This window comes from Parasteatoda tepidariorum, chromosome 1 (genome assembly GCF_043381705.1).
Source record: "Parasteatoda tepidariorum isolate YZ-2023 chromosome 1, CAS_Ptep_4.0, whole genome shotgun sequence".
In the NCBI taxonomy this organism is placed as follows: Eukaryota; Metazoa; Arthropoda; class Arachnida; order Araneae; family Theridiidae; genus Parasteatoda; species Parasteatoda tepidariorum.
This window is the reverse complement of record NC_092204.1, coordinates 44,561,388-44,585,818: the sequence shown is the minus strand read 5'-3', so window position 1 is coordinate 44,585,818 and position 24,431 is coordinate 44,561,388. Positions and strand designations below refer to the sequence as shown.

Sequence of the window (24,431 nt, the reverse complement as noted above, 5' to 3'; positions counted from 1 at the left end):
TTAATTTCAAATATTGGTATGTTTTAATTACCTAAAATAAATAAAAAATAAAAATTGATAATTTTATTTTTATTCTTTTGTTAGCCTGTATTCTGGAGGACACTTTCCCTGGAAATTTTTTTTCGTAAGTAGTAAAACAAACATAAAATGTACTGGGGACATGAAAATGACTGTTTTTGTGAGAATGACCCATATACTTGTATATATATCAAACATAATTTTTTATTAAGATTTTAAAATCATGCAAAACTGTTATGCATTTTAATATATAAATAGTTTAAAAACAAAACACTGAAAAAACCTAATGATTCAGCTTTATACATACTTTTAATAACATAAACAAAATTTTCTGTAAATCATTTTATGTTTCAATATCCTAAGGTCAAAAAACAACATTTATTGATCTCCAAACCAAATTTAACTTTTAACAAAAATATATTTAATTCAAATCCCAGTTAATATAATTAAGCATGTGAAAAATCATTAATGAGAATAATTAAAATACTAAAATTGAAAGTTACTGGGGTTTTTACTTACAAAAAAAAATTAATTATGAATTTCTCATAATAGAACTTAAAGTAACAAGCTGAAACCTTTTACTGTTATATGTATATTAAATCATTTAATTTGAAAAAAAAACATAAAAGTTTAATTTAACAACTAAATTCTAAAAAATAATAATTTGTGGAAATTAACAATCATCTTAAAATTGCCTTACTTTGTATCCTATATGTTCAGCTAAGCCACATGTTTTCAATTTGTCCCTCAAGACTTTCTTTAAACATTTTAACTCATTAAATTCAGAGCTATTCCTTAACTCTGGGTTTATTTCTTCATCATCCTAAAACAATATACACTTATAAATTTAAGCAATAAAAAAGAAACAAAAATTATACTGCAAAATTGAGATATAGTTACTTCATTTGCAGACATTTCTATTTTGATATCTTTACTATCGCTTAAGCTAAGAGGAGCATTAAATTTTCGACTATAGTCTTCTTCAACTTCTGGCATATACACAGGAAGAGAATGGGAAACTAAAAATGTACTTGGCTGTTGACGAATAATATTGCGTCTAGCCTATTGAAAAAGATTTTTAATTACAATATGTATAATTTTTACAATATTTATAATTTCATATGTATAATTTTAATTACAATATGTATTTGAAATTGCTTAGTTAAAAATCAATAAATTTAATGAAACATGATCATTTGCTATAAAAAGTAAAATAAAAGCAAAGTAAATAAAAATAAAGTGAATTTGCGAAGGAAGAGGAGATAATTGCATAGCCTATCTTGTCTCGCCTATTGAAGAAAATGTTTTAAATACAATATGCATAATTTGAAATTGCTTGAATAAAATTCCATCAAGTTAATGAAACAAGATTATTTGCTAAAATAAGTAAAATAAAAAATAAGGTAAATTTTCTATAAAAAGTAAAAGAAAAGGAGTCAATAAGACACACAGAGGGGGAAAACAAGATAATTACATAAGGGCATATAACTTCAGAGATATTAAAAATAAAGCACACCTCCATATCACATTAGAAATTTTGAAAATATATACTTTTCTAGCAATTAAAATACAAATTTCCTATTTTTTAATTTTTGAGAAATTTAATTTTTTTTAAAAAAAAGGCCTTAATTACACCTTTCACTTTTTTTTATAAATAAGAAAGCTCTCTCCTATTTTTTCATTAATGGAAAAAGTGTATGCAAATATTTCAGCAGCTTTATTTCTCTTTCTTGAAAAATTAACAAAAATTGCAGTTAAAATGTTTATTGATGGTTACAAATATGTGCACCTGTGTATTCATAAAGATGTAAACATTTTTTCTAAAGTTTTTCTTTTGAATTTTAATTTCATTAATTTTTTTTTAATCAAATAATAGTCAACTATTATTTTAGCAAAATCGGTGTGACCAACACACAATAAAATAAGGGCAAATCATAATTATTTAACAAAATTTATATACATGTCCTTCAAAGAATCTCATTAAAATAAAAATCTAAGTTATTAAGTAATGTTTTTTTCAAATTGTTAAAAAAGGGGGTTCTGGCTATAAGTATACACAGGATTCCTAGGCAATCTATCATTGCCTTGGCAGTCACGTAAAAATTATTTTTCCAAGTTGCACTGCAATGTTTAAAACTTACAAAATCGATAAGATTAAGATATAGATTAAATCTACATAAAAAATGTCAATGTACTGAACGTATTTCAAAAAGTTTAAATTTATGAACCTAACTTTAAATAAAATTTGATAAAGATTTAAAAAAATGCTACAGACTTGTCAACTACATCAAATTAATCAAAATGAGTCCATAAAATTAAAATTTCCAGTATTTCACATAAATAGTAACAATTTGTCATCATATTCTGAGAAGTCCAGAGTAAAATTTCAGATTGGGAGAAGTTTGATCCGAATTTTAAAACTTACAGATACATTTATATGCATGAAACAGAAATAAATATAAGATAAAGAAGTAAAAATACTAAAAAATAATAAAATGATAATTAAAATCATTAATTTTCACAATCTAAAATTGTTCGTTTTTACATATCTAGAATATTTACAATATTAAACAAAACAAAAAAGGACAATTTAGAAAATTCATTATTATTTCTGTTAAAAGTTTGATCTTATGAAACGCTTTTATCTCTATTCTTTAAGAAATTTAGTTTAAATAAAAGAGATGCTTACTTCTTTTTTAAATTAAATAATAACAAAACACAAATATCAAAATTAATAATAATAACAAAATTAACTAGAGTTATTTATAAAAACTAGAAGGCTCGACCCATGTTTTCCATGCTCACCAGCCTCCTCATTCTGAATTGTTTTCTTTTTCTTAAAAAACTATATTTTCCCCCAAAACAAAGATTATTTTGTAATCATTATGATTTTATGAAAGAATCTGCAAATATTTAAATCAAAACAAAATGAACAATAACCTGAACTAAAAAAATAATCAACTGAACTTGAAAAAAAATTTCAATTAATTTTACTCCTTAACAAAACTTATAACATAATAAGAGATCAAATAGGAAACAACTGAATTAAGTTTTTATATTTTTATAAATTTCAATATAAATGCGAAAATTAATGTCTAGTAACATCTTAGCTCTCTATTCTTTCTCTGAAACAAACAAAATAGAATTTTGAAGAGAAAAAAATATTTAAAGCTGCAGCAAAAAAAAAATGGAATTTTGAAAGAAAAAAAATGAAAAAAAAACGGTGACAATGCATTATCAGTAATGGAACGACTAAAAAGTGATGACTCAATTATACTTTTATATTTTGAAACTAAATTTTTATTCTGAAGGAATTTTGAAACTAGATCATTCTATAGATTAAAGAAACTAAAATATATATCCCTAGGGTATAGAAATTTTAAAGAAATATGACAGAGTTTCACAAATATTTACATCACAACAATCAATATATCTTTATAGCTTCAAATACATACATTAATAATAATAATTTTGATGAAGAAAAACAGTGTAATGAAATTTTGTTTAGTATGAAATAAAATATAAAGAGTTAAACAAAATTATAATACCTTTTTTAAGTAAACTGTACTTGGCATTCGCCCAGGAATGGGTATACCTGCTTTCATTAACTTTATAAAGTACTTCTGAACTCTACTGGCCACCTAGGTAAAAAGAAATGCATATTAAACATTAAAACAATCAAACTACATGAACTAGAGTAACAGTTTCTAAAAGGTGTTCCTCAGAAAACCAAGGTTCCATGGAAAAATAACAGATTTTTTAATATTATTTTCTTTATATCCAATCAACAATGCATAATTCATTTAATATTTTAATTATTTGTATGAACTTGCAAATGCTAAAAAATATGTAAATGTATAATGCCAATGAAAAAAAATTAACAGCAATAGATTGAATAAATTATGAATATATACATTTATAAAAAAAATTTATAAATATTTCTCATCGAGCTTTTGAATTCAAAATAAAATAAATTCGAGAATAAATAATTACATTTCTCTGCGAACTGTACTCAACCACATGTTAGCTTATTTTAATCATTTTCAACATGTACTTACACCAATAACAAATTCATCATATTGAGTATTTCATTCTTTAAATTACTTTCAAAATAATTAGTAGTCTTTTCTTTTTGATAAGTATATTCATGTAAGCTTGATAATTTAGATTTCTTTTCAACAAAAATACATTTCATTTAGACATTTCTAAACATGTAAGTTAAAACTTTCCTGCTCATGACTCCTCACTCATTTGATATTTCATTTCTTTGTTGCCAACACAAAAAAGAAATTTCATCAGTTATTTAACAATATCTATATGCATTAGTGTCTTATACAGTCACTCGAAGTCAGTCGACTTATACAGTCGAGTGACTGTATAATATAGATATGAAAATATAAGAACCTTGAGAAAAATAATTGAAGCAACTTAAACTTCACAGATTATTGTGACATAAGCATTATACGAGCAACCTAACTTAATTAACTTTTTTATTTAAAATGCTAATGTGAGTTACTGTAGATTAGATAATTCTTATTCACCTCTACATTATCTACAGGAAATTTTATGAACTGAAAATGAACTTTGTGGTGTGATCATGGGATCACCACAATATTTACTTTTCATACTGGGCTGTCTCCAACAGGAGCGCCCTCTTCATTGCCTTTGCAGGATCTCTAGGGCTCGACTCATAGCTCGTCTTTAGAGATTCTTGCAACCGCTAGGGAGGGGACGCTATCTTTTGGAGATAGACCAGTATTCCCCGTGGATCTCGAATAGTTGGTTGCTTTCTTAAGCAGCAGGATAATTTTTGTTTTTTTCCCCCTGTGTGCTCTAGAGTTTAATCATTGATTTTTACCATAATAAGTTTTTCCTTATCTCCTAATTATTTGATGCATCAGGTAAATTCAGCAAGAAAACAATTATTATTCAAATGACTTAAATTAAATTACTATCTACTCCCTGGAGCACACAGGGAGGATCCAGCATGCACGTGGTGCAGTTAGGCTCTTGTGCATTGATGAGCCGCTTACTGAAATGAACATGTTTCTCAAAACCGAAATGAAATAAAAATGTTGAATAAATGCCTTCGTCTACAAAAATCTGTGTTTTTCATTTGAATGGAGATATACAACATCTAGCACAAGCAGATGGCGGATGATCTACACTTCACGGCCCTTCCTTCAACCACACCTCTCGACAAACTTTATACATTGATGAATTTAAATGAATGTACAAAGTAGATAGAAAAAAAATTTTCAGACATAATTTTTAACTGGGGTAACATAAAGCCCCTATTTAAAACATAAATAATTTTACAATTATCATGTCAAACGAAGTGATAAGCTTTGTAATAAAGCTTGATATTGCATAAATTAATTACAAAGCTTTCAAGTTATAACCTTTACTTTGAACTGATTAATAAACAAAATTTTAACAAGAAAATTTTCCCCTTGTAATATCTGCCATACGCAAGAGTAACTTCTAATACAAATGGGTTAACTTAGAGCTGCAAATTTTTAAAAAAAATAAGAATAACATGAAAAAGCACAAATCATGTAACATAAAACAAACATACCATTATTTTTGTACCATAAAGAAACACTTTCATCAGTGTCAAAACCCATAATGATGGAGAGAAACATATAAGCGAGAGGATTACAAACAAGTCTCAAAGAAAGATCTTGTTTTCTACCTCATAATGATGAATCATGTTTCCTTGGTGTAACTTGTATGCAATTCTCATACACCAATGCATGTTTTGCTATCATTCTGTATTTTGACAAAATAATAAATAAAATAAAAAAAGCAAATTTGCTTTATGACATGGTGATAGTATGTACCAAAACATATGTCCTTTTTATGTTACATAATTTTTACATTATTGTTACATTTTTTATGTATGCTAACTACAACTTATTCAAGTGCAAGTTAAAAAAAAAAAAAAAAAACATAAATTTTTTTCATTTTTTTCCCTTACATTTTTCTTGGTTTTACACAGGATCGAAAAAAAAATAGAACATGTTAAATAGCTAAATCTTCATAGCATTTAGCATAAAAGCATAGGGTGACAAGTCTTCTGCAGAAGATTTCGTCAGGACAATTTATTCTTTGACCTGGACTGCCTGTCCTGGTCAAAGAATAAATTCAATCACTCTAAAATCCAATTCCACTGAATTCATCAATTGTTGATTTGGCTTTCCTTTTCTTCAATTAGTAAAAGATTTTGGCTTAATTAAAAATAAACTAATGGCACAAATATATTGTTAAAACATTACTTGAATAGGAGTCCGATTTTCCAAACAGTTAGCAATCTTCTCCCATCTTCTAGTTTCAACTTCTTCAGGTGGAAATTGCACAAGAAGTTCTTCCAAGCGCTTTTGTTCTTCACAGGACCAATGCATGTGAGTCTTTTGAGTCTTCTGATCATTTGCACCATTGGACTTTCCTTTCAGAACTAAACAAATAATTGAAAATATTAAAGTGTTTACTTTCTTAAAGCAAAATGTGTAAATAGTTCTAAATATACTTTTAAATAATAAAATTACCATTGGTAGGTAACTGATCTAAATCAATTAGTTCAGCAATTTTCTTTTTAAGGATTACTATAAACAGGGGTGATTGGTAATTGTGATCCCAACTCAAAAATCCAGAAAATTTCATGAGTAAAGTCATTAATGATGCATTTCAAAAAATTATGCCAAGTATAAATTCTAGATATAAATAATATATATAGATATAAATAAAAAATACATGAATTTTTATGCATAAATGTGATCGGATTTCCAGAAACTTCCAGATCACGGTTAGCAAAAAATCTGGATTTTTTCCGGATTTACTGTATAAAGTAAATAAACTTGAGATATCCAAAAGTAAATTCAATATAATATTGTTTTCCTACATGTTTTAATCCCTCTTAAACAAAAAGTATTTTATCAAAGTTATTATCATTTAGTAAAGTGGTTAATAAACCCTATCAAGTATCTTGCAGGTTTTTGTCAAATTTTGGAGATCATCTAATTGTTATTTTACTGCATTTCTGATTCAAGATTTACAGGCATGTAAGGGTAGAAAATACATGACTAATAGGAATTTTTACATAACATGGGGATGTTGGAAATATAATTTTTAAACCCTGCTGAACAGTTTGGAAAATATTTACAATTTAAGAGCTTAAAGAAAATTATTTACTCACTATTCTTTGTGTAGTCTTGAGCTACTTTAGCTGATAATCGAGTTAACTGACGCCGCCCAAATGCTGATGTATTGTTGTTATTAAGAGAATATTTGGTCCAATCAATTTCAGGTACAGATTGTACTATTTGAGGGCTGGGAATGTTCATATCTTCATTTCTTTGCAAACGCTCTACAAATCCAATGGGATCTGTCAGTGCTTCTTCTTGTAGCTCATGAAGTCTGTCTAAGTCTTTAATAGCCTGACATCTTTGAGCTTCAAGTATGGATATCGTCTACACAAAAGTTAATTTAAAATCCATATATGTATTAGCAATAATCTATCATCACATTCAATATTTATAACAAGAAAAAAAATATTGACATTGATTTTTTAAAAAAAAAAGTTTAAGTGGCATTAAGATAAAATAATTACAGTGGCACAGACAAAAAAATTTTAGAAATGATACTCAAAAGTAAAAGTTAATTTTCATATTCCTTAAACGTTCAAATATTTCATTAGTATAAATAATTTTATGATTTATTCAAATTAAGTATTATTAAAAAATTGTTTTGTTTTTTTTAATTTAATTGTTAATATCAATTCTTTTTGTATAAATTAGCTAAAGGCAAACATGGACAAAAAAAATTGGTGATGCGTTTACAAGAAATTAAATAATCTAGAAGGCAAAGCAGAAATTATTACAAATTGTGATGAATTGCACCTGAACATTTGAATAATTTTTTTTTCTTCTTAAGGCATTGTCCTTCTAAAATGCCTCTCCATTTATATGAATATAAATTATCAAGGTTGGACTTCTTTCAAAATACAAAACAATCCCCTGTATAAATATAAAATTTAATCGTACAGATATAAAACCTAATATAGTATGTCCTGACTCCGTCAAGTAGAAGTAATAAAGTTTAGTTTATTATTATTATTTACAAAATTTTCATAGCAATTACTACAATAATTATTTAAAACTATGACAAAAATTACTCATTTCATTTTTATCACAGACACATAAGAACATGATTAAAAACATCTCTTCCCCCAGAAAGCCCTATAATAAATCTTCAAAGTTTGAAAAAAAGTTGACCATAACTTATCTAAAATAATGAGAAAAAGAGAATTAATGTTTTTAATATTAAACATGAGGATAATGTTAAATGAACGACGATTAATCAATAGGTATACCTAACTAGAATTGAGATAGTTTTAAAAAGGAAAGTGCAATAATAAAATCATATTACTGATTGATTAAACCCTTAAATCTTTTTAAAAAAATGAGCATAACCTAAGAAATATTTTTAAATTTTCAGAAATAATGGTAGGTGAAAATATAAAAATTTAAGTAGATTTATTGACTACCTCATGTACCACTACAACTGCAGGGAAATATGCAGTTGTAGTCGTACATGTTTTTAATCATGTTTTAATTTAGACGGCTGCAGGTATTATTTCCAAGAAAAGGAATCATTAACACAGTAGCTAAGTTAATTAAAGATCCGCATGCATATAATAAATTATTTAAATATCAAGTATTACAATAATGCTAGAGATATTAATTATATAAAGTCATATAACACTTAAACTTTGCTATTAAAATTTAAAATAATTTGTGCAGTTTAACTAATACTACTTTTATAATTAAGTTTATTTCTTAATTTAATTAATGTAATAAAAATATTTTCTTAATGTAAAAGGTTATTTTCTTAATGTAACAAAATTATTAGAGTCACATTTATAATGATACGGTTATAATTTGTTTGTTCAGCAATATAATCTTTTGGCAGTTCCTTTAACTTTTGACATTGGTCAAGTTAAACACTTTACGACGGTACATTAAGGACCGCGGTTTAAAACAATCCAAACCCAGAACATTTTGCTCCAAAATCTCAACTCTCGCAATATTTTAAAATTACGCTCTCTTTGTAACTTACTTTTAAAAGATTTTTGTAATCATTATTAGCTTTTAAGGCAAGATGATCAGTTTCGAAACAAAATTCATCCAAGTTATTCGAATTTGTATCAGATGTAACTTCCTCATTTTCGCAATTTAAGCTATTAAAATCTGATATGCTAATATTAGAGTTGCTTTCATTATTATTAATTGCAATTTCTGACTGAGATGATTCAGAAGAAAAAAGTTCTTGATCTCCAACACTAGTTATTTCATCTGGTTCTACTTTTACAACAATATCTTCCATTCTAGAAGACCAATATATTACTTAGATAATGTTAAGTTGTTCCTAAAATACAGTACACTTCAAATACTTTCAAATACAGTTTAACAAAATGAAATAGACAAGCTACATTTCCAATTCCATAACCAACCAGGGCAACCAGCACAAAAATTGTCAATATCAAAATAAACAAAAGAAAAGTGTTGCCAATTATGATTTATTAATAATGATTTAATGTAGCCATATCTCAATACTGTGGAGGAAAAACAGTTTTCTGCATTTTAAATCCACTTTAATAATTTTTTCAAATTTATTCCCAGATAATAAAATTGTAATAAGTTTCTAAAACACAAATTAGCTTTAAGAAACTGTCTAGCATACATTTGCACTTCAACTTCCACTTGTTTATTAAGTGTCGTCGTTTTCGTTTCCTTGCATCAAGAGCAGAAATAGAACTACTTGTCAACTTTTGAAGTACTGTGATATCATTAGTGTCTTTATATTTGACGATCAATAAAGTCTAACTTATAACTTAAAATAACTGATTACAAAAATGTTTAGCTGGTTAAATAAAGACGAAAGTCGGCGAAAAGAACCTGAACTGTACAGTACCGTTGTGGATGGTTTGCGAAAAATTTATAAATCTAAAATATTGCCTCTTGAAGAGCAGTATTTATTTCATGAATTCCATTCTCCGCCTCTGGACGATCCAGATTTTGATGCAAAACCGATGATACTGCTCGTCGGTCAGTACTCTACAGGAAAGACGACATTTATCCGGTACTTATTAGAAAAAGACTTTCCTGGCATCAGAATCGGACCCGAACCAACAACGGATCGCTTTATTGCTGTTATGCATGGTAATCAAGAAACTGTCATTCCTGGTAATGCTCTTGTAGTCGATCCTAAAAAACAATTCCGTCCGTTAGCCAAATTTGGTAACGCTTTTCTCAATAGATTACAATGTTCTTTAGTCAACTGTGATGTTTTGGAAAGCATTACAATAGTTGACACTCCAGGTATCCTATCAGGTGAAAAACAAAGAGTAGATAGAGGTTATGATTTTGCTGGTGTTTTAGAATGGTTTGCAGAAAGAGTGGATAGAATCATACTTCTGTTTGATGCTCATAAATTGGATATCTCTGATGAATTTCGAAGGAGCATTGAAGCACTTAGAGGACATGATGATAAAATCAGGATCGTGTTGAATAAAGCTGATATGATTGATCATCAACAGTTGATGCGTGTATATGGTGCCTTGATGTGGTCACTGGGTAAAGTATTGAATACTCCAGAAGTTGCAAGAGTGTATTTAGGATCATTTTGGGATCAGCCTTTGAGGTATGATTACAATCGAAAACTTTTTGAGGCTGAAGAGCAAGACCTTTTTCAGGATTTACAAAGTCTTCCCAGAAATGCTGCTTTAAGAAAGCTTAATGATTTGATAAAAAGAGCAAGACTTGCAAAGGTAATTTAATTATTATAATTTAATTAGATTCTAATTAACTTGTTAACTATTTTATGAAATCTTTATTAATTTCTGTAATTGATACATAGGGATGTCTATAAAGAAAATTACATTAAGATATCTTTTAGCTGTATTTAACAAGCTTTATATAGCTAAGATATCTTTATATTAAATTTATATTTTAAACATTTTATTAATTTCCTCTATATGAATCTAAAAACTATCCATTAATTAAAACATGTTAAATCATTATAATTTACACTGACTTTAAAAGATAAGACAACTGGAATCCTAAAAAAAAAAAATTTTGGTAGATAATTATATTATCAATAATTGTTTATATTTCCTAACTAAGTTTGGAGTTGATTAATTGTCACAATACTTTTTCAGGGGTCTGTTTGGAAGAAATTTGGGTCCGTTATGGACCCTTCATAAAATATCTTTTCATTAAAAACGGACCCTTCACAAAATATTTTAACTTAAAAACGGACCCTTCACAAAGTAAATTATCTTTTAATTGGACCCTGCACAAATTTGTTTATCTTCATTATTGTTTTGTTAATCGAATAAACCCTTCCCAGGAGGGGGGGGGAGAGACAGATGTAAACAAACTAAATTTTGTCTTCTGCAGACGCTTCTTCCTTTATTTGTCCGAAATTAATATTCTGCGTTGAGCAGTATAGGCTAAATACCAAATATTTTTATGTTGCATCTCTAATTTAGTAACAGCAATCGCTGTTTATTTTTTGAAATTTAATTTTTTTAAATATAATTTTACAGTGTTGAGCATAATCTTGTATGTCTTTGCAATTTTAAAACTCCTTGAAAAAAAAAATTTTGCAATTATGTGACTTAACGTTTATTTTATATTCACATACTACAAGTAATTTTTTCACAATTTTACAAAAACGGACCTTTCACAAAATGTCTGCACAGACCCCTGTTTATTTTATATTCACATACTACAAGTAATTTTTTCACAATTTTACAAAAACGGACCTTTCACAAAATGTCTGCACAGACCCCTGGTTTTTTTTAATTACGGTTGATTATAATAGTTTAATTTTTCTGCAGCATGCAAAATTTTTTCAAATCATGTTTACCATTTAATTTTAAATATCCTGTTATTGCCAAGGCAAGCAGGGACATAGTAAATAATAACATATAGTCTAAGGAATCTACAGCCTAAGGGAATATGAGAGTCATTATCCCCTTACAGATTTACAAAATCTTCTATTTGTTTTCATGCATGCTTTTATATTTCGAACAACGTAAAAGTATAAATCTTTTCTTTATGTGAATAGGAAAAAATTTGCTAATTAACATCCTCTACACATTAGGACGTGGAATTGTATTTATATCCGAATTGGGAAAATTTATTTATTAATTTAAAAAATTGGTGGATTTATTGTTCTATTCAATATTATTTTTAATTAATCACTGAAAATATTGTCATATGGTAAGAAATGTGTTATTTGTCAAAGTATTTACCTGCAGTATTTCAACATGGTCAGCCAAGCTTATTAGAAAATGTTTTTAAAAAATTGATCATACATTAAAAATAATGTCTTAGATAAGTTGTTAATATGCAGAGTTGCAGAATATGTCAAATCACACAATTGAGGTTTGAAGGAAATTCAGATTGACCTATAGAAATTTTTGGGAAGATTTCTGTATTGTGACCTGTGGCAGAATAATCACCAAGTCTTGGCAACTTCCAGGCAGCAGCCCACGAGAAACTAAAAAAAATCACAGAAAGGGACCAACTGGAAAGGTATAACTCGTTGTCACCCCCGGGCAAACGTCTACATGATTTTTTGTTTTGTTTTTTAAATTGCAAGTTTAAAATCTATTTGGCAGCTTGGCGTTTGTAGTTGACGTGATAGATTATCATACAGAAATATCTTCAAATTTTTGGTGCAATTAAAAAAAAATTGCTACTAAATTTTTCCTCATAAATAAAAATGTTTAAAGAGAAAGGAAAGTTGTCAATTATGGAGAGTTAATAAGTATATTTTAAGTAACTTGAGAATGTTCATATGTTTTTTTTTTGCCCAAAACAAATTGGACTACCTGACTATTGATAAATCTTGTTTCTAAATTATCATTTCAATATATTTGATTTCTATAATTTTAACATATATGCTAATTTATTCGAAAATTGTGTAAAATCGATTTTTTTTTCTTTGTTAAATAAAAAAATTTTAATAATATACAATTTTATATACTTTTTAAAATATTTTGAAAAAATTTTTGAATTATTTGGATAAATAAGGCACAAGAAAAGGAACAATAAAACTAAGGAATTAAATAAATAATAAATAAATGTTTAATTTAAACATTAAAATATACATTTTTCTTTTTATTTTGAGATATTTTTCATTCCTTATGCTGTATCAACTCGCTGTCTAAAAGGAAGATGAATATTTTCTACTATGTTAAATATAACACAAATAACTGTGCTAATTTATTTGTTTATTAGTTTAAATTCCTTAAGTTTGGGAGTAAGACATTTAGTTTTTAAAATTGAATATAAATTCTCTCTATATATAAATTCTCTAGATAATAAAATATAAATTCTCTAGAATTAAACCTTTTATATTTTAAAAAGTTTCTGTATAAATGCTAAGTTTTATGTCTGGCAACATCTGATCTCTCTCTCTCTCTCTTTATTTTGTTGCTTTTGACATGAAGCGCAAGTTTATAAAATAAAGATTTCAAGTGAGATGAGTAAATTTTCTCAAAACAATGAATAAATAGTCATAGTCTATATTTGAAAGGGAAAAAAAGTGTGAAAAAAAAGCACTTATTGCCAATACCTTACAAACAAATTAGAATTTCGGAATAAGCTAAAATGCTAAGTTTACTACCTTTTATAACTTAATAATTGTTGAACTATCAAATGTTAACATTTTTATATCTACTACTCCCTATATATTTTTCTACACACCTTTGTAATTTCAAGTTTTTAAGCTTTATAATTCTTGTTTTGTGCATCAAAACAAAATGTAAGCATAGTTGAAAACCCATAACAATGGCTGCAACTCTTTTAATATTAGGAGTGAAGAAAATAATGTAAAAAATATCCTCTAATGCTAGTGCCTTAAAATATAATTTTAATGTAAATTGTGTCTGTATTACCTATACTCTGCATACTATGATTACTTGTTGAAATAACTGTTTTTTCTGTAGTGTTGAGTTTAAATAGAGCTCTTATATAAAATCTTTGTATACCTATAATTTACCGATTCAGCCTTACAAAAAGTGTATATCTAGTTAGTAATCTAATGGCCATTCTACCTGTCCATAAACTTGGCTAAGGCACTTTCTTCGAAAAGGGAATGTTTTTAGTTCATTTTCTAGAAGAAAGGGCAATGTTGAATCTTATAACACTGTTAGTTATTAACATTTTAATAACTTAGTTTACTAAACAGTTTCTTCAACTTAGCTGTTCTGTTGATCTATTAAGGAAAATCTCTCCATTTTATGTATAGAGAAGCAAAAAAAGGAGTGGTGCTGGTATTATTTGTGTATGTTCTTTACATAAAGCGAACGTAAGTCCTAAATTAAAAATAAAGATTTATGAGGAACAACAAAGTGAGCATTTGAATATAAATTTCTTTCCCATTCAAAGAATTTTAAAAGAAAAGCTTGCATAGATTTATATTCAAGCTTTTATATATTAAGTAAAAAATTAAATAGAATTCTCTTTTTTTTTTATATTTAGTAATGATAAATTGCAGTTTCATCCTAAACCAAGATATCCAGTTACAATCCTATAAGCTTACTTGTTTTTCTTATCTTCATTACTCAATTCTTCTTTCCTTGCTTTTACTTTCGGTTCTATTGTATTTCAACATACTTGATAGCTATTTATTGACTTAAAGACAATATAAAAGTTGCTTTAGGATTTTGAAAGAAAGAAAGCTGTGATATCTAAAAAAAAAATTTTATTGAAGTAGATATTATTTCACCTTTGTCTATTGAAATTTTTATTCAATATTTGTTATTAGCATCATGTGCTTTTCTTATGATTTTCAATTGTGTATTTTCTTCGAAGTAATAAATCACCTGAAAATTTCATTAAACTATTTTAGTTTGTTTACTTATAAAGTTGAAGATTTTAAAAAAAAAATGGTTATTGTTGATATTTGTCATACTCAGTGTTATCCATAAAACATTTTTAATGAGTAATTTCCCTATATATGTTAATTTTTTGTGGAGTTAACTTGAAAACAAAGATGGATAAATAAAAAAGCAACCCCCACAAGAGTGCTGAAAAAAATATTTAATCTAAGGAAAAACAAATGTCCACAGTCCCAATGTATACCCAGTGATCTTTCCTCCGTTATTTTTTTTTTCTGCCATACTTTGTTATAGCAGTAAAATATATAACTGACTCCTGGCGCTTGAGCTATAACATTTTATATTCTGTTCTCTAATTGCAGAACAGCTATTCCCCCCCCCCATTTTTTTTTTAAAACGTGTTTTTTCCCCCCATAATACACCTAGTGTGAGCACTTTGCATTCAATGTTGCCCAAATCATCCATAAAATATTACCTGACGAGATTGCTTTAAACACAGTCAATTTTTAGTAACTGAGCACAAGGAAATTCAATTTTTTTTTTATTTATAATTTTAAAAAAATATATAAAAAGTTTTTTTTTTCAATTAGAGTGCAAGGAAATGTAATTTTTTTTATTATTCATTTTAAGTAATAAAAAAATAGTTGTCGGCGATCTACATTTTCTAGAGACCTTTCGCTTTCGTTCGACTAACCGAAAAGTATCAAACTTTTTTATCTGTAATAATGCTTGTGTGGTTCTGTATTTTAATTGATTTGATGTTTCCTTTGAAGCAAAAAGGTTCTGTTACAAGCTGTGAAAAAACCGTAGAAATAAATCATCATATAAAATTTAACAATTTAGTTGCGCAAGAACAAGTGAAGTGCCTTGAATTTTCACCAAACGGGGAAATACAGGCTACCAGTGTGCAGTGATACCCATGGTATAACCCATGGCTGATAACCGGCTCATGTGAAGAAGTTATATTAAAAATTTTGTGTGTTCGTTTTGGTTGCTAGTTATAAATTATTGAAAAAGAAATTCTGAGCAAAATTTTTTTTCGAAGAATCTCAGAAATGTTGCCAAATGTGCCAAAAACGAACACAATAGAGAGAATTACGTTTAAGATATTTAGATGCATAAGAAACTTAAATAGGTAATAAATTTGAAACGATTTCCTGTTAGGTCTAATTTGCATAAAAAAAATTCTTTATGCTTTTAAAATGCAGAGTTCTGCATTCTGCAAAAACTTTAGAAATTTTTACTCAAGGCAGTAAAACTTTTATTCCTTTTTAAAAAAAAAAAAAAAATCTTTTAAAATAGGTATATGAAAGTTTCCACTTTAGAACAAAAGTCATAAATTACAGCAAACTTCTACAACCTTTTTGTCTGTTGAATAATTAAAACTTGGCGTTTCAATGTTTAAAAAGAAAAAAAATTCTTTTTTGACAGTTTATAACTTAATTACTTCGAAATCGAAAAAATAAATTTTAAATATGATTTCCGAACCTAAAATACTATCTGAAAATAAGGAAAATCAACTTGATTGGCAAGTGATAGTTTCGTTACCTACTTTTTTAGTCTTATTTTTAAAATTATTTAAATTATTAGCAATAAATTTCTTTTCCTATTATTGCTATTCTAGTTTGTTGTACTGTGGAGTGTGAATTTTCTTAAAATTTCGTTCTTTGCTGTTCCTGATTTATACGCATTTTGCCTTTAATATCGATATATTTTTATTACTCGCTTAATGCATCTAATAAAAGCATTTGATAGTAGTAAATACTTATTGATTCATTCAAATTAAAAATGGTTTATTTAATAGGAAAAAGTTTATCGGTATAATATATGAAGAATTAATTTTAACAATTATTAGAATTAGGTACTATTTTTGTTTGTAAGAAATGTAGCCTTTTCACGCAAATGGGACACCGATGTCCCATTTATATAATTTTTTTCAGACGTACTAATTACTATCAGAAATATATTTTGGCATTTTTTAAATTATAAGAAACTGCCTAATAAATTCTAAGAAAAAAAAAAATCTGTCTGTCTATCGGAATTGTATTTGTTGAAAAATATAGAATCCAAAATAAGTAGTTTGCAAGAAAAAAAATTTATTCATGTTTAGAAATTTACCGATAACTGATTTTGTAAATTGTTTCTCTTAGATCTAAATAAGTGCAGATTTAAGAAATTACTGATTGGAAGTGAGTGGTGTTTGGAAGATTTTACCTTTAACACAGCACAAGACACCGTTGTTTGTGTTTCATGCTGTATTTTATGACCATAAATTATTAAAATGCTTAATATAATATTTTTCATTTGTTTTGCCCTACATTTATACCAAATAATGAAAAATATGTTTAATAAAAATTCTGTGTGCGTCTAGTGTTAGGACTAAAATTGCATCCACGCAGTAAAAAAAAATTTAAAAAATAGTTAAGTTTCTTTACCTTGAAGTATTTTTTTACTGATTGTCTGTAGTGCTTAATTGAGTTAATCTGCTTTTAAATATTCATCCCTTATCTCTTGTTTAATATTTGCTGACGAAAAAAAGAATTGTCTTTCCATGTATACTTAATGAATTCGTTTTGTCTTAAATTATTTCAAGACAAGCCTTGGTTTAATGGAGTTTTCGAAATACTATCCCTTCTTACTTCCCAGTGACGTCTTCAAGTTCTGCGTCATTCAATCTTTCTTATTTCTAAAAAAAAAATGGCATTTCACAATGACTTTATTGTTTTCTATAATTTATTTATTTATTTGGAATTTGTTTATTTAAATATTTTAAAAAGTGGACTTAATTTTTTATCATTAATCTAGACGTATAATTTATCTTATATGACATATCAACTCGGGTATTTCTCTTATCTATTGGCAACACTATAGTTATTATTCATTTTGTTAGGTTGTCTTACGTAATAATTTAAGTAGTGTTGAAAAATTAGTTATACTTTAAGTATTTATTTAGATTCGTTTCGCTAGGTTTTCTTAAATAATAATTTAAATAGTGTTCAATAATTAGTTATACGTTAAGTATTTGGAATGCTGTTGCATTTTTATAGAAATAAAAATTTAGTTACTAAGTAATTGTATAAATAAATCCCTTCTAAAATGGCTATAGAAATTTTAAACATAAACATAGTGCATACTGTCATGGTGACGAGTAATATTTTCGAGCAATAGCCTATTTATATATATATATTTATACGGTAATCAATTTATGACTTGAGAGCGGTGCGTGAGAAAGTAGTACAGCACGTAATTGAATATTAGGATGAGTTTTCTATCATATTACATTCATAACCGCATTCATAATATTATTATTAAAAAATTTTAAGTATATTCGTATTTTTTTCTATTATAATGAATGTTTTACTTTTCGCCGAATAAATTTACTACTTAATACTATTTCTGCTGCAAAAATGCAATGAGATATTAAATGTGTATGATGTATTCGCTAAAAACCTAACAATATAGATGGTATTTTTAATAATTTAGAAGTCCATTAGAATAATAACACAATTCGCAAGTCTTATAGAATTATTTCTTAAAATAAGGCGATATTCGGTTAAGTTTTTTATCGCTGCTACTTTCTCCCTCCACTTTCCTTATTTACCAACTTTAAAGATATGACTAATCTGATAGTTTCTTCTACTTTATCCCCTCCTTTCATATCTACAATGAATTAAAAGAGAAAGAAAAATTCTGATAGTGGGTGCTTTGCTTTACCGGTCTTATTTTCAGAATTTGAATCATCGCTATTGAATTGGGAAATATTTACTCTTGTGAAAATAGTTGAAATATAATATATTTGATTTTCTTTCCCTGCCGAAGTTTAGTATTTATTCAACAATTTCTCAATGCTATTTTGGCACTTTAAGCTAAACTAAAGTAAATGATGATATAATAAGATAATATTTATGAAAGGTAACAGACTGTCATGCAGCACAGAACACCAGTTTAAATTTGAGTGCTCTAGTTCAGCGGTTCCCAAATAGTGCTCTGTGAAAAACCTTAGGGTTCCGAGAGTTAGAACATTTTTAACCTATTGCAACTTTCGAAACCTATTACTATATCTTTATCCCTTATCTTTCCATTACTTTTATAAAATTATTCATGTAAAATACTTGTGTTGAAACAAAAGTAAAATTTAAAAAAGAAAAAAAAAATTCTAGCATAATATATTGAATGAATAATGAATGCATTTATGGGAAATTGCATTAATACTTCGTCTCAAATAAAAATGAAGAAGTATGTACCGTTACCGTTTACTACTTACATTTATTTTCTCCAATTTTCATTTTTATTTCAACGAAAACTATATTTTTATTTCATTTTCAGTTTATGCATACACAAAATCAAATTATGAACTAGACTAAATGCCGCTCCAGACCTGTTCAACTTTCTGACATAAAACCCAATTTGAATACTAGTACTGATAAAACGATACGATGAAAGAATTTCATATTTCTTACATTCATTCAATATTATTCATAATTGCTTATGAAATTTATTTATTAGGGCTCGGGGTTCCATACCAAAAATAAGATTGGAAACCGCTACTCTAGCTAATCAGAAAGTGGTCGGAAATTCAATTAGCATTACATTTAGCATTAAAAAAAAATTATTTTCGGCGTTTTTTTTTTTTTTTTTTTTTTTTTTTTTTTTTTTTTTTTTTTTNTTATTTATTGAATAAAATATTAAGAAATTTAAAACTATTGATTAATTTTTGGAATTAGTTCAATAAGTATGTTTAAAAATAGTTTCGTAGTAAAAAATGTCCGATTCAAATTTTCTTATTATCTTACTGAATATTTATGGAAATTAAAACCTTCAACTTTAAAAACCCTCCCAGAAGATTATATCCAGTTATAGTATCACGCTATTCTTTTTTTTTTTAATCAAATCAATTTTTTTTTAATTGGGCTTGTATGTATATGTTACATTCATCTAAATTACACATGATGCATGCACTAATGCCCTGGATACGTAGATTAACTATAATAAGATATGATGATATAATAAGAGAATATGTATATAAGTTAAGAGACTGCCATTCAGCACAAAACACCATTTTAAACTTTAAGTGCTCTAGCATATCGAAAAGTGGTGGGAAGTGTGATTATAGTTGAAATATATTATTTGGTTTTCTTTCCCTGCCAAAGTATTAAACTAAATCAATAACTTTCCAATGCCATAGTACTTAAGCTAAACTAAACCAAATAATGTAAGAGGAGAATATATATAAAAGCTGATAGACTGTCATTCAGCACAGAACAGTAGTTTAAATTTGAGTGCTCTAGCTACTCTCAAAGTTTAATTAGCGTCATAGCTCTGAAAAATTTTGATTTTCTTCTTTTTTATCATCTTTTTTTGCATTTTAATAATTAAATATTATTATGTTTAAAAGTATTGCTTAATTCGTATATATTGTGCACTAATAATCCTTAATAGTATCTGCGTAGTAAAAAATATCATATTTAAATTATCTTTCTTGAAATAGTTATTGAAATTAAAAACCTCAATTTTAAAACCCCTCCCAAAAAATTTTCTTTTGTGGAGTATCACACTATTCTCCTTTTTTAAAAAAAAATCTAATCAATTTTTTCGGTAATCGGGTTAGCGTGTACTTATTATACTTGCCTAAAGTAAGTACATATGATGCATTCACCAATAGATACATTTGAAAGAATTGCAACATCATATTTACGTAACGCATTTGAATTTCATTTAATCATTTTCTTTTTTTATTTCGATGGCATTTAGTGACGTAAGTCGTGGTTTTAAATCGTACTTGTAAGTTATTTCGTTTTTCGATGCTGCATTGCTTTGACACTTTTACGTCATTTTGCTTACTGGTGTGGAATGTGTTATATCGTAATATGATTATTATTTTTCTCCTTCAGTTATCAGACGGATGATAATAAAGAAAGAACATAAAATCGCCCTGTACGAGTTTTTATTTTCAAAAAAAAAAAAAAATTAGTTGTATTAATGTAGTGAAAAAAAAATGTTATTGTACGGCTGAGAAAATTAATTTTAACTGAAATTTAATTTTTCCTAATCCCTTTACTTAGAAATTATATTAATTGGCTGAGTGTGTAAATTTGTCTAATTGTGTCTAAATTTAATACTAGTAATTAAAACATAAAGGAATGGGTTAAAAAAATCTGTGATACTCATGAGCTTTTGTAGATTTTTTTTAAAATTCGTAATCGTTTTCGTGTTAACTTAAACACCATTGTTTGATTCGTATCGGATGATTATGAGACTTCAGAAGAAGAAAAATCAAAATGAACAATTTATGTTAATCAATTAATAATGAATATTGTTTCGTTTTAAATATTTGGTTAGATCAAAAACTTGTCTTATCTACATCACTTTTAAAACTTTTCCACTACATTTGATGAAATTCACAACCTCGTGTAATTAATACTTTGCTATTCGGACGGAAGGTGTTAAATTTCAAAACAAACCAACTGATTTGACTTCCTTCTTTGAAATTGTGTTGTATGTATTGTAGATCGATTTTAAAAAAATTGATTTCATCCGTTTAAAAAAAAATACATACAGGAGTATTGAAACCATATATTGGCAGTCCCTAAAAGGTGTTCCGTGGAACCTTAACTTTCCGAGGGAAGGATCTCAAGAGTTTCGAGAGTTTTTTTAAGTAGTAATATTTACATCCAATCAATAATCCATAATTTATGTAATATTTCGATTGTTTATATGAAACTATTTATCTATAATACCAATAAAAAAAGTAGAAAATTTAAAAAAAAATTCTTTTCAATAACGATAAATTGAATAAATTATGAAAAGAATATACATTTATAAGAGCTTCTCATTGATAATAAAATTATTAAATACAAGAAAAAAGAATTACGTCTCGCTGAAATAACTGTTCTGAACGTTAATAGCAATTCTTTTTTTGAAAACCATAATTCAGCTTATTTTTAATAATTTTCTCATTTACTAACACCAAAAAAAAAATTTTTTTTTTGGTCAATATATTCACAGCTATTAAGAAACTTTTCTATTATTCCGGGGTTTGCCAACAGAAACTCGAATATTTAGGGTGAAAAAAATTGGGAACCGTTGCCTTATACAACCAATAACATGTTATTTAATTCTTTTTCCTTAAATTGTGCAAATTTTTACGCAGTATCTTTCTGTGGTACTCAAAAACTTTTTGTATCTTTTCAGGTCCACGCTTACATTATCAGTTCTCTACGTAATAATATGCCCTCAATGTTCGGTAAGGACAGTAAAAAGAAGGAACTTATCAAAAACTTGCGGAATATTTATGAAGAGATTCAGCGAGAACACCACCTACCTCCTGGTGACTTCCCGGACATTCGAGATATGCAAGAAAAGCTGCTCACCATGGACTTCGCAAAATTTCAACCTTTGAAGCCAAGATTGCTGGAGACAGTGGATAAAATGCTGGCTGAAGACATTGCTCGTCTAATGGCCCAGATTCCTCAAGAGCAGCGTCTACAAACAAATGATGAGTCCCACGTCAGAGGAGGTGCTTTCGATGGCGTTGAATCGAGTCCTTTTACATATGGGAGAGGCGAGGGCGTGGATGCTGGATCTATGGATCCAGAATGGATCGTTGGGAAAGAACGGTACAAGTATGATGATCTCTTCCACAGCTTGAATCCTGTTGATGGCAAAATAACGGGTGCCAGTGCCAAAGCAGAAATGGTGAAATCGAAATTACCAAATAGTGTTCTAGGTAAAGTGTGGAAATTATCAGACTTGGACAAGGATGGCATGTTAGATTCAGACGAGTTTGCTTTAGCTATGCACCTCATTAGTGTTAAATTAAACGGACACGATTTGCCACTCGAATTGCCCGACCATTTGGTGCCTCCTTCTAAAAAGATGTTTGTCCGTTAATAATTTCTACCCCTATCATCAATTCACAGTGGCTTTCAAGCCCATTTTTTCCTTTACTATCACCTATGAAATGATTAAAATAAATGGGGTTTTTTCCCGCAAGAATTCACGTGACTTGCGGAATTACATCGAATATAAAGAAAAACTGGATTTGGAATTGTGAGATACAAAACAGTTCATGGTTCAAAACTTATCTCATGATTTAGTAAAATATTAACCATTGTTGTCAGCCTCAGTATTTATGTTAGTTTTACTTTCGATACTTTATTTTTTTGTTGGATTTTGTTCATAATTTTAATTTTTAAACTTCTAAGTTTTCACTGTGAAAGCAAGATTAAGATTTGCACCATGTGTAACGCACGTTTCTTTTGTATAATTTTCTAAATTTTAACAAAATTAACAGCTTTTCATGATTATTTATTAGTTATCACTTTTTTTAAAAAAAATTTACAGGTTTGAGCTTTCTGTGTGCCTAATTCATGGTGCTAAAAATTAAAGCTTTATGTCAATATATGCTATCAATTAAAATATCTTTAGCAATAGTGCATAAGCGATTGTTTTGTTCTCGAACTAAACGGTTTTATTTTTAAAAATAAAATTGGACTTAATGTACTAATTTTAAAATTTTACTAGCTCATTTGCATACTTTACGTACTTATTTTTTATAACAATATAACTTGCGTACTTATCAATCTTTAACTTACAAATGATGTTTTGCTCAGTTTAAAATAATTCTGCCGATGCAGTAAGTATCAACTCATTTTCTTTGAGAAAATTGAAAAGGTTATGCTTTTACCACTTTTGGGGACCAATATTTTACCTGCTTATGCCCATATTTCTATGATACTTCCCCGTAATCTTTGCCATTTTCATTGCATTTGTGTAAGTTCTGATCTTTGCTATGTTTTGGGATGCATTCGAAGCTATTTATTTTAAGATTTGAGTTCAAGCTTACAAGCACTTGTATACTTTTTGAAACTATTTATTCAAACATTTGTGCAAAGAAAAATGGTCGACTTGCATTTGGTACATACATTTATATTAAACACTTCACAAATATTTATAAGCATAGTTTTAAAAATCATTATTATATTTTTATGTTTTATTCTTTATAAGAGCTTATGTATTATTTTTACAATTCCATGTACTTGCTGTTTAGAATTATAGCAATGTATTTGTATTGTAAGTTATTTCTGAACGTTGTATCTTTTTTTCTTCTTTAACCGGCAATTTAATTGACATTTTAAATAGTTTAATAAACTGTTGTATAAAGTGTGTTGTTTATATGATAGAATTTTTCAGAACACAATTTTTGCACAGTATTTGAGACGTTTGATTTTAAAACCAATTTACAGCACAATATTTTAAGCCTTTGATTTTAAAACCAAAACCAATTTACAGCTCATTTGAGACGTTTAATTTTAAAGCCGATTAAATCCATTTGATATTTATTTTGAACCCAAAATATAATAATTCTCATCCAAGCTTTTAATTTCAAATAAATGTTCTTTTATTTATTTATTACTACAGATATTATGAAATTTTGAAAGATTAAGTTCCTTAACCTGGGAATTTTGAGTAGTTTAATTTTGCATCTTTTTAATGCTAT

The 24,431-nt window shown here is 27.4% G+C and overlaps 2 protein-coding genes across 2 annotated transcripts in view; one reads left to right on the top strand and one right to left on the bottom strand.

Annotated features, from left to right (window-relative positions):
* Positions 1-9,583, bottom strand: part of LOC107453774 (ZZ-type zinc finger-containing protein 3) — a 16,332-nt gene extending 6,749 nt beyond the window's left edge. The window contains exons 1-6 of the mRNA XM_016070720.3: positions 9,136-9,583; positions 7,214-7,487; positions 6,297-6,475; positions 3,567-3,659; positions 919-1,080; positions 719-841 (exon numbers count right to left, since the gene is read on the bottom strand). Of these exons, the coding sequence (XP_015926206.2) occupies positions 719-841; positions 919-1,080; positions 3,567-3,659; positions 6,297-6,475; positions 7,214-7,487; positions 9,136-9,402 (1,098 nt within the window). The 5' untranslated portion in view covers positions 9,403-9,583. The remainder of the gene's footprint in view (positions 1-718; positions 842-918; positions 1,081-3,566; positions 3,660-6,296; positions 6,476-7,213; positions 7,488-9,135) is intronic.
* A 180-nt stretch (positions 9,584-9,763) lies between these two features.
* On the top strand, positions 9,764-24,097 carry LOC107453773 (EH domain-containing protein 1). The gene is made up of 2 exons (XM_016070719.3): positions 9,764-10,846; positions 22,124-24,097. Exons 1-2 carry the CDS (start codon positions 9,932-9,934, stop codon positions 22,820-22,822), a joined length of 1,614 nt encoding a protein of 537 aa, XP_015926205.1. The 5' UTR covers positions 9,764-9,931; the 3' UTR covers positions 22,823-24,097.
* Positions 24,098-24,431: the final 334 nt, after the last annotated feature.